This window comes from Strix aluco, chromosome 10, assembly GCF_031877795.1.
Source record: "Strix aluco isolate bStrAlu1 chromosome 10, bStrAlu1.hap1, whole genome shotgun sequence".
Classification (NCBI taxonomy): domain Eukaryota; kingdom Metazoa; phylum Chordata; class Aves; order Strigiformes; family Strigidae; genus Strix; species Strix aluco.
In genome coordinates this window covers 4502430-4518340 of record NC_133940.1, presented here as the reverse complement: position 1 = coordinate 4518340, position 15911 = coordinate 4502430, and the positions used below count along the sequence as shown (strand labels likewise).

The 15911-nt window shown below is 50.8% G+C and overlaps 1 protein-coding gene across 1 annotated transcript in view; it reads right to left on the bottom strand.

The window, feature by feature from the left end:
* Positions 1-4441: 4441 nt before the first annotated feature.
* LOC141927756 (glutamate rich 3-like) overlaps positions 4442-15911 on the bottom strand; it is a 13020-nt gene continuing 1550 nt past the window's right edge. The window contains exons 3-4 of the mRNA XM_074835021.1: positions 15485-15665; positions 4442-4487 (exon numbers count right to left, since the gene is read on the bottom strand). Coding sequence (XP_074691122.1) covers positions 4462-4487; positions 15485-15665 — 207 coding nt within the window. The 3' untranslated portion in view covers positions 4442-4461. The remainder of the gene's footprint in view (positions 4488-15484; positions 15666-15911) is intronic.

The window sequence follows — 15911 nt, the reverse complement described above, 5'->3', positions numbered from 1 at the left end:
GAGGGTTCGAGACCGGATTGATGGTAACACATAAACAAAAATAAAACACACTCATCTGTAGAAGCTTCTATTCAGGTCAGAGAACACTTTTTAAACAAGTTACACCTCGTCAGCACTCCTATAAAATAATTATTGCCTATAAAATGAAGGTAGTATGGCAAAGACAAAAAAGACCTACAAGAGGCATATTCCATTAAATTTGGGCAATACCTTCCTGGCAACTATTTCTGACCCAAGAGACTTCTCAACCAACACCTGCTACAAAAGATATTTTCCTTCTTCAGGTGTTAGTTAGCAGAGATCACTGTTCTTCTAATTTAAGATTATTTCTCTAGAACAAGTGAGTTCCCACTCAACTTTCTTCCTCAAAAGGAAACACCTTAACAGTAAACTGCAGCGGCAAAGAATTTTATGTGGGTGATACCTTTGAAGGGTGCCAGAGTTCAAATCAAATCTTTAGAGAACCAAAACATCTAGGCTGTCCACAGGAGATGCAAACACTTCAGGATACGCACCTCACCACCTTAGTTTTCCACTTTGAGTGAAACCCCAAGAAATTGAAGAAACCTACAATTCCATATGCCAACTTCTTCCATATGCCCAACACAAGCATACACAGACCTGGGTAAGCTTAGCTATCAAGCATCAAAGGTCCTGTCAGCACTTCCACATAAATGAAGGTGAGAGAGCAAGGCATACCATTTAAAGCAAAAATCCGCATGATAACATAATACTGATATCTACAAGCCATCTTCCCCACCCTGTGAGTCCTGAGGATCCCAGTGATGTGACCCATGACCCAGGGTTCCATCCATCAAATCAGTCCGTCAGTCGAAAAAGTTCTCTGTTCCTGTTGGCGATCTCCTTCATCGTGGCACGGGTCTCCTCTATAGAGGTGGTGGCATTGTGGGTGGGGATGCAGCGTTCTCCCGCAGTTAGACTCAGCACACCGCACACTCCGTGTTCCTTCAGCAGTGCTAGACGATTCTGCAGCGCTGTCTTAGATGCTTGTTGGGTCTGCACCTTTAATTCCCTAAAGGCAAACCTCGTTCAGTTACTTAGTACATATAATTGCTAAGTTAAGTTTTCCAAAACTATTTGAGGTTACACAATCACATTAGCAGGTCCATAAGGATTTAAGTGGGAATACAATTTAATATTCAGGTACAATTCATTGATGCTTGATTTGTGGAATCAGACCCCTCCGGCCAGTCTTTGATTACTTCACCTTGCTGTTGGTGGCTGTGGTGTTGTCAGGACCACATCCAGCTCTATGAGCCAGCACTGTAACTGGTTAGATCCCCAAACCAGTTTGGTATTTGCAAGCACCAGTGTGCAGTCACGGGTGACTCACAGGCTTTTCAAATTTTGGAGGTGATTCCCAATAAGGTAACTTAAGGCACAACTCTGGGTTAGCCTTCCAATAAGTGGGGTCATTAAATGTACCTGTAAAATTTCCTGGATATCCATATCATTGTGGATTGTAATTGATTGGCAATGGTTTATTCCACACCCAGCAGGTATGATTCCACAATTTCTCCCATGTGACATTTGATGGAGCCTGATAGAAGGTGTTCGGGCCTTGCCATATTCCTTTGACAGTGTTGATTTCTGTAGCCTCATCAATTCCCGAGACGTTTTGGAACACCTGGGTTAAATTTGCAGAACTAGTGCAGTGAGATTGACTGGGCTGATGGTGAATTTAAAGCCATCTCTGACAGAGGTCGGTAATGTTATACATACGCCCTGATAAGTTTAATTCCAAATGTGCATGAATCCTCACATTAGGTCCCAGGATAGACTGGGGGAGTTCCCCCATGGTCCCACCACTGCAAGGACAAAGATCGATCACCAGGTTTCCCAAAATGTCCTTCCATATCATAATGTAAGCAAATTACAAATAAGTAGCCGATAATGCATGTAACTATTGAAAGTGCTAAAAGTAACATGGGTCCCCTGTGTCATCTAGGATCAACGCCCTGTAAAACAAGTACATACATAACAAACCAGTAATGGTTAGAAAGAAGGGACAATCCCCCTGGTATTGATGAGGTATTCTTTCCCATAGGCATCAGTAGCCACCCATGAACAAATATTGATGGGAGTTTTTAGGGTTAGGGGTACTTGCCCCACGGTGGGCAAATCTACTAGAACAGGTTGCCCAGGATAATGGAGCGGGTTTGCAGGGTCTTTAGTCTCCTTTTTCCTGTCGAGTATGGACAGAAGCTTAGGACAGAACGTGGTAAATCGTGGGCATCCATTAATTCCGCACCAGCTGTTTACCCTCATTACTGCGTCTGGCACCCATTGTGACCATCCCGGTTCGAGGGGTTTCAGGGCCTGCTTTAGAAGTCCATTGGTGCGTCCCACAGTCCCATTTGCTTGGGGATAGTATGGAATATGAAAAATCCACTGAATTCCTTCATCTCAAGCCCACTCCTGAACCACCCCGGCAGTAAAGGGACTACCATTGTCTGATTGGATCGATTTGGGCTTAGGCAAGCAGCTAAACCAGTGTTTTAACCCCTTCTCCGTATTTTCTGCAGTTGCTTGAGATACAGCTTCTGCCTGGGTTAGGCCCGACACTATTTCCACCCCCACCAATACACAGTGTTTTCCCTCGGAGAGCTGGAAAGGGCCAATATAATCCACCTGCCAGGTGGATAGCCCCATAGTCCCTTGTTGTCCCTTAGGTGTAGGGGTTGGTCCTTGAGAGGGTTGTGCTCTCCCAGCCGAGTACGACATAGACTACACGCTGAAATAATGGTATTGCACAATTCCCTGGTTACGGACCATCCCCTGCTTATTGCCTCTTTAAACAAATCTTTGCTTCCTGAATGACCCTGCTTTACATGCAGCCATTCCAGTAAGTGTTCCCATTTCTCCTCCTCACCTTCTGTAGCTGTTCTCATCAAACAAGTCATTGAATCCACCTGGTTGTTTAGCAGGTGGGCAGGTGATTTCCTGACTGGTGTGCAGCGGCTCATCCTACTAAAAAGGACTTCTGTTTTGCAATGTTTAAGATTTCCTCCCACTTCTCATGCTGCCACACCGGTACCCGATTTACCTCCCAGTGGTTTTGTTCTCAAAATGTGAGCCAATGTACACCCCTTGAACATGGCATAGGAGTCTGTGTGAATAAATACTGGTTCTGTACTCTCAGCTCCTTTAACAACCACGCTCCATACCGCTGTTAACTCTCCCACCTGAGCACTTCCCTCACCCTCTGTTACGACTCAGTCTCCCAAGTCAACATGCAGAGCTACTGCTCGGTATTTCCATACCTTTCCCTCTCTTCTATAGGATGTATCAGTGAACCATACATTCTTTAGGTGGGTTTCAAATGGGGGAGCAGGTTTTATGTATGAGGGAGGGGGTTCAGGATGATCAGAGGGTGGATCTTGTATTTTGAGCACTTTGGGTGCCCCCTCCTCTATCTGATGCGTGTGGCAGTAATGATCTAATTGTGCTCATCACTTCCTCACTGCCTCTTGCTGTGCAACCCCCACAGGAGGGGGCGTTCTGGCCAACACTGGTTTCAAAACCTTAAAGGGTCCTCGTAGAATGATTGGTTGCTGTGATACAGAGAAATGATTACTTGTTTTAAGACTTATTTACTTATAGAAAACTGCTTAGCAACTTATTTCCTTACTTATATCAAGTTACAATATTACTTATAGTATTTTTTAATATTGCTAAGAATCCTGCTTCCCCAGACTGTTCTGTGGGATTTTACCAAGGACTGCTGTGTCCATCAAAACAAAGCAGTTTACTGTGAAAATCTACCAAGAACTCCAGTGTTCAGCAAAATACCATGGTTTTGTCCTTGAAGAACAGGTGTGCTCTAACTAGTTGGGGCTCGGTAATGAGTAAAGATAGCCATATACGGACTGTAGAAGTTTCATTGGTTCCCTTAAATAAGATAGGATGAGTAAACCGGCTGAAAAACATTTTTTGTTGTTCAAGAAATTGGCTAAGAGAATCTGCACATGCTCCGGGGAAAAAACAAGGTGAGAAAGACTACGAGCCTCCTGCCAAAGACCCCTGAAGACAACCCCCAGGAGGCAATGCGCAGGTGCAAAGAGAACATAAACTGCTGACACCAGCCTCTAGAGCTAACCCAGCCTCACTTATGCATATGAATATTTGTGTTATGTGATCCAATGAATATGTATATCCACACTCTAGAAGTTTCTGGTAAAATGTGCTGTTGGGGTGCAAGCTTTGTGGAGAAATCCCCTTGCACCCCAGTGCCGGAGTAAACATACCTGCTGTATAACTCTATTTGAGTTGTAGAGTCTGTTTCCGTGAATGAGTTGGCACCAGACGGGACCCTCTCTTTCTGGCTGCAGGACTGGCTGAGAGGGGATGTTCTAGGCGTGCCCCGAGGTTTGTTTCTCGGAGAACCTCCCTTGCTCTCCCGATCTCCGCAGGGGCAGACAAGGACCATCCATCGGCAGATCAGGTATGTTGGAGAACGGGGAGACCTGTAAGTCGTAAGGAGATGTCCTACGCGAGGTAAAGAGCCTGTGTGCTCGTCCCGTCCCAGGGATTGGGGTGCGAGTCCCCAAGTAGAGTGGTGGTGGTCCCGTGGGCTGCAGGGTGGTTTCGACACTCTGACCACATTGGTATCCTGGGTCGACCTGGGTACTCCTAGTACGGGGGTACAGGAGTGGTGTGGCATTGCTGTGTTACCATCAAATGTAAAATCTGGTACCGTTTATAATAATTTAGTCGATATTGATCAGGTGTGGATCTGTGGTAAATGAAAAACAGCAAATGGTTCATGGTATATGATTTATGCTTCTGGCTTTGATTTACGACTTTTATGATTTAGCTGTTGTTGTAATTGGTGTTTTGATGTTTGTAGTATTTGTCATTTTATGTTGTGTGAGTAATAAGTGTAAGGGCCCCTTTGTGTGGGTGTGTGACTGTTCTGCGGGTGTGAGGCGCAGCCCGGCTGCAGCTGCGCAGTGCGGAGTTCTCTGACCCGCAGTTCCGTTATCCCGCGAGGGAAGCGGCCGCAGAGGAACGAAGCGCAGGGCAGACTCTGTACCAGTGGGGGGTAGTGCAGGACCAGGGAACGTTCCTTAGTACAGAGCGCCCTAGTGCCCGCCTGCTGGGTCACTGTTGCTGCCTGTTTGTTTGTGCTCAGTGTTTGAAGTGTCACAGGTGAAATAGCTCCTCTAGCGGGAGGCAGTAATTCTGTGTTCATTGTTGTCTTGAATTTAGGTGCGTACTCTGTGGGGAGAGTGCACCCTTGTACCATCTGCCTGAGGGGATATTGTCAGCTTAATCGGGCAGCGTAAAGGTAAAGTAGACGAGATGGGAAGCGGCCAGAGTGGGGTAATAGTCAAAAAGAGTGCCCTAGGCTGTATTTTTAAACACTGGAAGAAGATAGGGGGAGCTCCAGGCGCAAGTGTGAATAAAAAGACACTAATAACATATTGCACTCAGTGGTGGCCCCTATATAAATTGGATGAGGGGGAAAATGGCCCCTTAATGGGTCCTTGAATTATAACACCCTGCTACAACTGATGCTGTTTTAAGGAGGGATGAAGTCTCCTATGCAGACATGTTTTTCACCCTCCGAGACCACCCTGAATATCAAACAGGCTGTGGCCTGGCACCCCCACGAGATCCACTAGTGCTGGCACTGGAGAAGGAAAATAAGGAAGGGAAAGAGAAAAGTGCCGAAATAAAGGATTTACCTGAGTACTATAAACCACCTGTAGGAAGCCAGCAGGAGGAGAGTGAAAGTTTGGAGGAGCCAGAGCCAGGCTCTCCGCCTCACAGACCCGTATCGGAGACGGGGAAGGGAGAAAAGAGCGGTGGTGCTGCTGCTCTGAGAGAGGCCGTAGGGCCGGATGGGGGGGGCCTGTCAGAATAACAGTCCCGTTCACTTCCTTTGATCTTGCAACTTGGAAAAGTGCAGCAAAGGGTATCGAAGCCACTCTGTTGGGGTGACCAAGCATTTTCAGTTTCTAATAAAACACCCGGGCTGGGACCCCAACAGAGGAGCCCATATGAGATGGCTAAATGCACACAGAGATTGGATTGTAAGGGGCATGGAGCGGGCTGTACCGAAAGCAATTAACTGTGCGGCCCTATACGCCATTCGGCAGGGACCTAAAGATACTCCCTCAGAATTCCTGGATAAGCTGCGGGATACCATGAGGAAACATACCCTTAGATCCAGGATCAGAGGTGGGAACACAACAGTTAGTGTCATTATTAGCACATGACATTTGAAAGAAGCTGCAGAAGCTGAAAGTGTCAGAGAGTAGGAATTTGGAGACCTTGTTGGACAGAGAATAGAGAGCATATAGCAATAAGAAAGGAGGAGATCTGCATCCTGTTGCAGCAAACCCATACACATTATTAATTAGATTAGCACCAGAACTGGCTTGGTTTACCGTGCTGGACCTAAAAGACACCTTCTTTTGCTTGCCTTTGAGCTCCGAAACACAGTTATTGTTTGCATTTGAATGAGAAAACACAGAATCCAGAAGGAAGATACAATTAACATGGACAAAACACAAGCCTCACAAAAGAACCAGGAAAAAAGTATTATCAAAAGATGAGAAGGGTTTTTTTCTGGGTTTTAATACACTGTAGTAACGTATTTTTTCTTTTCCATGATGACAGCAGGTCGGAGAGAGAATGAGGCCAGTAGCCCAAACAACAAAACAAACGTGTAATTTGTACTGGTTCACAGGAGCCGGTACAACCTCCTGATGACGGGTGACAGGGACGACAACACAGCGCCAAGCAGTGGTGCCTCACAAAACAGCACCTGCCGCCTTCTCCATCCTCAGTGATAACACAACTGTTATCGAGGACATCTGCAGAGACAATAAAACGCCAGTGTTGCAGCCCAGAAACAGAAAAAGGCTCTCCCAAAGGCAGCTCTCCTGTGTCCCCAGCGCCAGCTCTTCCCAAACACGACCCGCGTGTGTCACACCGACCCCAGCACAGGCTCGCCGCGGGGAATCAGCGCAGCGGCTCCCACTGCCAACCCGCAGCAGGCGCTGGTCATCATTCAGCAACACCCCGGGATCCCGCGCAGCTCCTGGGGGACCAACGCCCTCCAGCCCCCGCTGTGCTCTCCGTCCCGGCACAGAGGAAAAGCAGCTGGCCAGGAGTGAAGCCAGTGAGGAGTCAGCACGGGGCTCCCTGTCCCCCCGCTCTCCTCTCCTTGGCCCTGAGCGACACCTTCCACCCCTCCAAACTGGCAGCAGATACGGCAGGGACAGAGTAGTTGTGGCTTCATCACTGGCATTAGCCAGCCTGTGCCTCAGCTTCCTCCTGCGTGAGCTGGTACCAGGGCAGTTGGTGCCTACATCTGGGGAGCTTTACACCAGGCCAGATAACACTGAAAAGTTGCAGGGGAGTCACAAGGCTCTTTTTGCTCAGAGCAGCCATCAACAGGGTGTAGGTACAGGGCCCAGTGACATCTGGGCTGTGGGTAAGCAAAGGCTGAGGGCAGCCATGGAGCGAGGGGCCGGAGTGTCCAGGAGCCCATTGCCTGCGGAGCGGCTCACAGCCGGCCCCAGGTTATGGGGTGTCGTTAGGGCTGATGTCATAATGGGGCAGATACAAACCACCCGACGACAGGGTGTCAGAGCGTCAGTGCTGCAGCCGTGCCGCCACCAGTCACTGCAGACATGCTGCGCTCTGTCCCGGGTCTGCCAGCGGCCTCTGAGCCTGCCCAGCTGCCCCCCATCACCTACCAGCTGCCCCAGGCCAGCGTCTGGCAGGGGGGGCCAGGGCCCATGGGGGCCCCGGGGCAGCTGGTGCAACTCCTCCCCAGCATGTGGCTCAACCCCATGGTGCAGCTACCCCCTGGGGTGCAGTTCTGCTCCTTGGCTGCTCCCTGTCCCCCTGCCCACAGCTGGGGACAGCAGGTGATGGTGGGGATGCTGGTGCCCCTCCAGCCGATCGGGGTCACCGAGGACAGCATCTGCAGTGCCAGCCCTCACCTGGCTACAGCACCAGGAAAAACCACAACAAAGCGCACAGGTGAGATTTGGGGGTTGCAGAGCCTGCGGGCAGGTGTCCTGTGTGCAGGAAAGCTTGCATGGCCCCGGGGCTGGGCTGACTTTGATTGCTTTTTCAGCAGGGGTGACCATCCCCAAGGCCCCAGCCATGCCCCCGGACCTGCCCGAGCTGGGGTCAGACGCCTTTGCCGAGGCCTTTCCTGAGCTGGCAGGGGACAACGTGCTGTTTGAGGACGAGCTGTCTTTCACCGTGGACATTACCGACACGCTTGCCTGGCTCGACACCGTGGATGGCAAGGATGCTGTCCCTGAAGTCCCCAACAGCCCCTGCTCGACCGCCCTCTTCCAGAAGCTCCTCGAGTACGTGGCAGAGGGTGGCTGCCCCAAGCAGCAACCATCGGTGGCGGGGCTGGGGCACAGCAACCCCTTCTCGGGGGTGGCGACATCCCCCTTGCCAGACCCCGAGGGGCGGCAGGGAGAGGTGGCAGCGGTCCTTGCCATGGGGAGTGCCCTGGAGCCTGCTGTGGAGAGTCCCCTGGAGCATCCTCTGGAGAACCCTCTGCCCAGTCCCCTGGCTGCCCCCCAGCGTCACCCACCCAGCACGGCCGGGCTGACGGAGGAGGTGCTGCGGAGGCAGCCCCGGGTGGTTCTCACCCGCCTGCCCCTGGAGAATCCCCTGAAGGGTGCTCGGGAGACCCCTCTGCCCAGTCCCCTGGCTGCCCTCCAGCATCACCCTCCCCGCACAGCCCGGCTGACGGAGGAGGTGCTGCGGAGGCAGCCCCGGGTGGTTCTCACCCGCCTGCCGCTGCCCTTCCGTGTCAACTGCCGGGGGGTGCCTGGATTGGGCCGGGCGCACGGCAAGCGGGCCAAGCGCCCTGTGCTGGCCGGCAGCCCCAAGGCGCAGGAGACCTCCCCCCCACCCAAGAAGAGGAAGAACATGAGGGACGTCAGGGGACAAAGGGCCCCACACCCCCGCAGTCGCTATTGACAGCGTGATGGAGAAGGTGTGGAGCACGAATCCCCGCAACATACGACCTGCACCTGCTCGCTCCCGCCCCAGCCCTTTCCCATATCTCTCTTTCTTCCATAATTTATTAAAGGTTTCATGTTTGTTCCACAGCGCCTCTGCCTCGGCTCATTCCTGCAGCGGGAGGCGGGGGGTTAATGCAGCCCCTGACCCAGGTGTAGATCTGACCCTCCACCTCTTCACCCACTGTATGAGGAACCCCCCATGATTCTGGGTGGAGATGTTTAATCACAACATTAATTCCCAGACTCGTTCTAAACGAACTACAAAGAGCTCTCAAAAATCTGTCTGCTCCCATGGAAGCAGGAAAATCCTTCTTTACCTTTGAGAGCAGGACAAAACCATCTGGGACTCGATACGCTCACCCTGCAACAAGGAGGTGTCCGTGCACTGATTCAAACCCCCTGTTGCACCGATGTTACAAAGCTCGACAAATCGAACACCATGTCCCGTGCCATTTCCAAACATTCAAAAACATTACATCAAATCGCCATAGCTCCTGATGGATTTTCACTTTCTGACCTGTTTAGGTGGATACCATCCTTAAATTTTGCCCTGATTTGAGCCCAGAGGGCAACTGCGCACCACGCAGCCGCTCACTCACCCCTTCCCCCCCAGCGCTGGGAAGGAGAAAGGAAGCAAAAAGCTCAGGAATCGAGATAATGACAGGGGGGGCTGGCTCACCCATTACAGTCAGGGGCAAAAGACAGACTTGTTAGGGGAAGAAAACAAGAATAGCACTTGAATTCAAACACTAACACCACCACCACTTAACAGACACAGTGGGACAGTGAAAAGCGTTACGATACCACACCTTAAAACCCCTCGCCCCACCCCTCCCTTCTTTCTGGGCTCAGTTCCATGGATAACGTCCTTGGCTCCACGGGGCTGCCCTTCTCCTCACCCCGTCCTTCTAGCACTCCTGCCCCACGGAATGCACTGAAACAACCCCTGAGAACAGGTTACCTCAGGGCAGGGGTTCTCTCCTCCACTGATGCTTCTACCCCCTGTCCCTGTAAGTGGCAGCCTGCGAGTCTGCAGAGCGGGGAGGAGGAAGGCAGCTGCTGCAGCAGACACGATGCCGTTGCATTCCTGGAACAAGACACAGCAGACAGAGCCAGCAGTGCCTTCCAGTGTGTGCAGCACACACCAGGTGCCACCAGGAAGCACCTGCAATTTCACACCTGAAGCATAACGGTGATTTCTGGTGAGTCACGTGAACTTCTTCCACTGGAACCATGACTGCCTGCACACTCTAAAATGGTTAGTCACACTCATTGCTTAATAGTTCCTCAAAGTCTACTCACAATCTCCTGGTTTAAGCAGTTATGGATGTATCAAAGCAAGGTTATCAAGCAGACCAACAAAAAGAGAATACCAAAGCAAAACGGACAAGGCTACGGAAGATTTCTTCCTAGGTTCTTCCGTTACGGAGCTTCTGATGGCCTCAGTCAATGGCACAAACATTGGAAGAAGTTACTGAAGGGGAACAAAACCTGCTTAGAGATGTAGAGCTCCAAAAAAATCTATCCAAGTAGCACTTCCTCTCTCTCTGCCTCCAGTATCACTGACACAAGAACACCCCATCGTTCTCTCTCACACGCACACCTGAGACGCTTGTTGCAGAGACAAACCCCTGCAGGTGAGTAAAGCCTCAGCTCCTCGTAGAGGCAGATCAGATGCAGCAGTCCTGCCATCCAGACCCCTCTCAGCACAGGCCTCCCAACAGCTCTTCAGACACCCCAGCAGAATTCCTACTTCCTAACTGATAAAATTGCTGATGTCTGAATTGTTTTCCCTTACAGCCAAGACAATCTGTTGCAGGAAGCGATGGAGGAAGTAGGAACGACGAAGAGTGAACCAGACCCATGCGATGATGTCCCAAACCTAGCCGGTGCTGGAGTCCAACAGTCAAACATACTGCTCCTGTCCTGAACTTCCATCTTGACAGATGGGAGCCAAGTCACTGAACATCTGGAGGAGTGAAGAAAGCTTTCGGAATGGATAAATGAGTGTTATGTGGGACCTGGGCGTGATGTCAATGGTATGGAATAAGGGGTGGAGACTGTACCGGGTCTGGCTGAGCCGGAATTGGTTTTCCCCTGTAGCAGCCCTCATGGTGCTGTGTTTTATGTTGGAGCTGGCAGGGTGTTGATAGCACACTGGTGCTGTGGCTACTGCTGAGTGGTGCTTACACAGCACCAAGGCTCTTTCTGACATTTTCCCCCCCCACAGTGGGACGGGGTGGGCAAGATCTTGGGAGGGGACACAACCAGGACAGCTGACCCCAACTGACCAAAGGGATATTCCAGACCATATGACGTCTGCTCAGTATAAAGCTGGGAGAAAGGAGGAAGGGGTGGGGGTCACCGTTGGTCCTCCGAGGCAACCACTACGCGTAGTGGAGCCCTGCTTCCTGAGAAGGCCCGAGATCGCCTGTTCATGGGAAATAGAGAATAAATCTGTTTTCTTTTTTTTTTTTGCTTCCGCGTGCGGACCTTTGCTTCGCTTTGCTTATATTAGAACTGCTTTTGTTTTACCCACAAGGCTTGGTTGGGTTTTTTTCCTATCTTATATTCCTTCCCCTCTTTGCCCTGTTGAGAAAACAGGGGAAGGCGGGGGGGAAGTGATAGAGTGACTCAGTGGGTACCTGGCATTTAGCCAAGGTCAAACCACCACACAGTCATACACAATTAATATATCTGTAGGCTTAATGGCAAGTCTTCAGTCAGAACACAGCACATTCACTCTCCCCCCACTAGCACACCTGCCAAAATATCCAGATGTGTGCTCACAAACATGAAAGAAAACATTTTCAAAAATCCCCACACAGCTCAAGTGATGCAGATGAGGTTCGTGTGCTACAGAATTCACTTGTTGGGTACACAAATGCCACGGAGCTGGCTGGGCAGACTCAGTGTTCTCAGAGCAGACTATCTGGCTTCACCTTCACTGGAACACTTCACTGGAACACTGGAGACACCAGGCTCAAAACACTGACCCCACTGAACCGATGAGGGAAATTCCTGCCGGGGTCAGCACAGCCTGAACCTCACCCCAGGACAAGTCCTGCAGCTCGGGGCTGGCACACGGGCTCTGCCAGAGGAGCAGCACTGAGCCTCCAGCTCCTCCCTTTTGCTGGAGATCAACACCAGGACCAGAGGGGCAACAAGAGCAACTGTGCAGCGTTTCTTCAGCTCCCCCAGGTTCACAGCGCTGACGTGCTGGATTGTGCCAGCCAGCTTCACGCTGCGGGAGCTGAGGAGCAGCAGCTGCTGGCTGCTGTTGCTGTGCTGACAACCTCCAGAGAAGGGAGACGAGCCACGGGCAGCAACACCTTCCACCACGGCTGCTGAATCCAACAGACTCCTCAGAGCAACGGAGCAGGTCCCCGCCAGGTGGAAGAGAAGGCGGCAGCCACTGAGACACGAGAACACAAATGCTCGAAGGCTGTATACGCTTGGATCTGCCAAAACCAAAAGGGCCAGGATCGCAGAGAAGAAAGAAGCTGTAAGATCCATTTTTTTTTCCTTCAGGAAGCCCCGGTCTGCACAAAAACACCACCTTCCCGGTTGTGTTCAGCCCTACCAAAATAAAAGCACGCTTACACACTTCAGTGAAGCTCCAGTGCCCTTCTGCGCCTTCTAGAAAAAAAAGAATTTGCTAAATCATGGTTGACACACTTTGGGTTGTTTTGGATGTTAAAGTCTACAAATAACTGGACACAGACAACATAAAACTACCACAGAATCTGACACAGCTGGCAGATGTCCTGACCCTGCCTGAGGCCAGGAGGCCAGACGAGGCGACAGCCCACAGCCCCGTCCAAGCCCACGGAGCTGCGTGTGGCAGCCCTGAGCCTCCCCACGGGGCCCTGCAGAGACACTGCAGAAGGACAGAGCTCACCCCGCTGACCTGGGACAGGAAGGCAGACACGCGCCCAGGACACCTCCGGGTACAAGGGCACAATTCTCAGGCCACAGAACAAATCTCAAAACCAGAAGCTTGATGAACTGTTTTTCTCCCTCTCCTTTTAGAATCCCTACACACGCACACACAGTTTTAATATGATTCCAGGAATTTGAAATGTATGTAAAAATATCTTCTTACAGCTATTATCTCCATACTACAGGTTTGACAGGGAACTCTGTACAGTGCCTTAAAACTGCAAAATAACTTGTCATCAGCTCCATCCACATTTCTCCTCTTACGAGCCTTCCCACCCTGCTCCTACTTCCTTATTTTCTTTCTTTTCTTTTTTGTTCCTAAACTGTGGAATTACAGCGAAAAGCAAGATGACCAAAGATGATTAGGCGAAAGTCACAAGCTGAAGTATGAGAGATTTCCTATCAGCAGGGTTAAATACATCAGGGAGGAAGGAGATATATTGACAGCTGAAAGGTTTGTTCATTTGAGTTCACTCCTACTGCAAATTTTCTGCTAGATCCACTTTTGAGAAAGTCAGAATGTAATAAACAGAGTCATTCTCTGTAGGGTTATTGATGAGGGAAAAAAAAGAGTTATAAGTAGTATTGATTTGGGGTGAAATGGCAGAACGTGACAACCAACAGAGCTTAGTCAGATATAAAATAGAAGGAGTCACACCAGTCATGACAGGATTGTTACAGGAGCCAAATCCTGGTATCAGCCGAGGAAGGGAAGAAGCTCTAAATGGGATCCCCAATGTAAGCCGTGGATCGCTTTACAGAAAAAAGAACCCTAAACTATTCATTTTCCTTTTTAACACGTGAGATGGTTTGTATTTCAGCATATTGGCAGCTGGAGGGGAGGGGGCGGGGCCAGCAGCCCCATTGGCAGCTGGAGGGGAGGAGATCTCTGCCAAAAGCACCTGAGAAGGGTCTGGTAGGGAATGGGGCCCACGCTCACAAAAAGCTGTTGGATTCATGAGCTCATCTCAAGTGCCTCTATACCAATGCACCAGTATGAGCAACAACCAGGGGGAGCTTGAGGCCATGATGCAGCACGAGAACTATGACATAGCAGCTATAACAGACACGTGGTGGGATGCCTCACACGACTGCAGTGCTGCCATCGATGGCTGCAAGCTCTTCAGGAGGGACAGACAGGGAAGGAGAGGTGGTGGAGTGGCCCTGTATGTAAGAGAATGCTGTGACAGCTCAGAAATCAAGTACAGGGATAACGGGGTTGAGAGTGTTTGGATTAGGTTAAGGGCCAATAAAGCAGATCTTGCTGTGGGAGTCTGCTCTAGACTCGGCTACATTAATTAGTTGGTAGTACTCCACCTCCTCCCCACACAACAGCCTCGTCTCTCTCCAACCCCTGAGTGCCAAGCTGGACACCCCTGTGACAAGCCACTCAGTTTGGCCACTCACAGCTACAGGAGAACAGAGAGCAGAGACTCCCATCTCCACAAAATTCACTCCGCCCTTGCCTTACAAGAGTGGGCATCGTGCACAGGAGGTTTAGGATTCCTGGCACGTGCCTACCCGGTGCAGGGCAGCAGCATGTCAGAGCCCCCGCAGTGGGACACACCTCGCAGGGAGCAGCCGAGGCTCCAGATGAGCACAGCTCAGCACCAGCGGCTCTGGGCCTGCACGGACATGGCTGGGCTCAGGGAACACCGGGCACCTGAAACATGCTGCTTCTGGAGCCGGTTCAGGCTGCTCTGCAAGGGCACTGCTTGGCATCCAGGCCGTGAGGGCGCCGAGGCGGCCACCCCGCTCCGTGCCGGGGGGACGGGGTTGTACCCCCTCTACACCGGTCACTCCCTCAGGCGTGTGAGCGGGGCTGCGGACAAGAGGAGCAGGCACAGAGGACACAGCGGGGAGCCAGCCGCAGCAGCCCCGTGAGCTGATCTGCGGGCACGCCGCCCTGCACCCACAGCCTCGGGGACGGGCGGGAGCGCAGGGAGCTCTGCACCATCTTCCCACACCCGCTGAAAACGCCAACACAGGGGTTCTGTGAGCTGGAATGAGGGGTGTCATCGGTGGAATCACTCTTCCTCATAAGTGACAATCTCCCAGCCACTGCCTCTTCCCAGGGTCCCAGAACACAATTCGCCTGTTACTGGTGCTATGGAATTGCACTCACGTCAAAGAGATGGGAATTGGGCTCCCATTATGTACTTCTCCTTCTGCAGTAATAAGCAACATGCACTGATGTGTTGTAGCAAGTCACAAACAGATAACCCCTATTTAAGGACAGTTTGCTACTACTACTACTTTAGTAAGCACACATCTCTATACGAAATTAACCTAGGCTACAGTATTTTGTTAAATTAGTTCTCTAAACTCCTTCTACTGGAATTTGCAGAAGTCATTCTAACCTCACTTTCAATCATGAAACAGTAGATCCAGATTTAGTGTGGAGGCAGATGGCATAAAAATCCCATTTTGATACCACACCAACATTTTAGCCAAAAAAAAAAGAAGATCTTGCCAGAATTGACATGAACTCTTTGACTCTTCATCCTCACCTCCTTCCAATAGGCTGCCTTTGTAGACACAAAGGTTTTCTCCTCCACAGTGCTGCTGATAGACTCTGATTTCACTCCTGCCATCAGCATCCTTGCCAGATAAACGGAGATTTTTTCCCACAAAGGCCATGGTGACACATGCGCCGCTGCGTACCGGGGGCCTGAAGACGACTCCAGAATTCTGCAGCAGGAAATACACAAAAAATGCATTCAGCTTCCAGCTCTAACAGAAGTTGCACACACAGAGCATGTACGTGTGGCGTACACTTGAGGCTTCCAGTCTTTTAAGGCAGGCCTTGAGCTGCTTAAATTGGAAGGGGCTTTGTAACATGCAGAAGGGGAGGAAAAGATTTCAAACTGAAAATCCACTGCATCGAATCGCCCAAAATTGCAGGGACCATGACCCGCATCGTGCCTCCCAATCCAG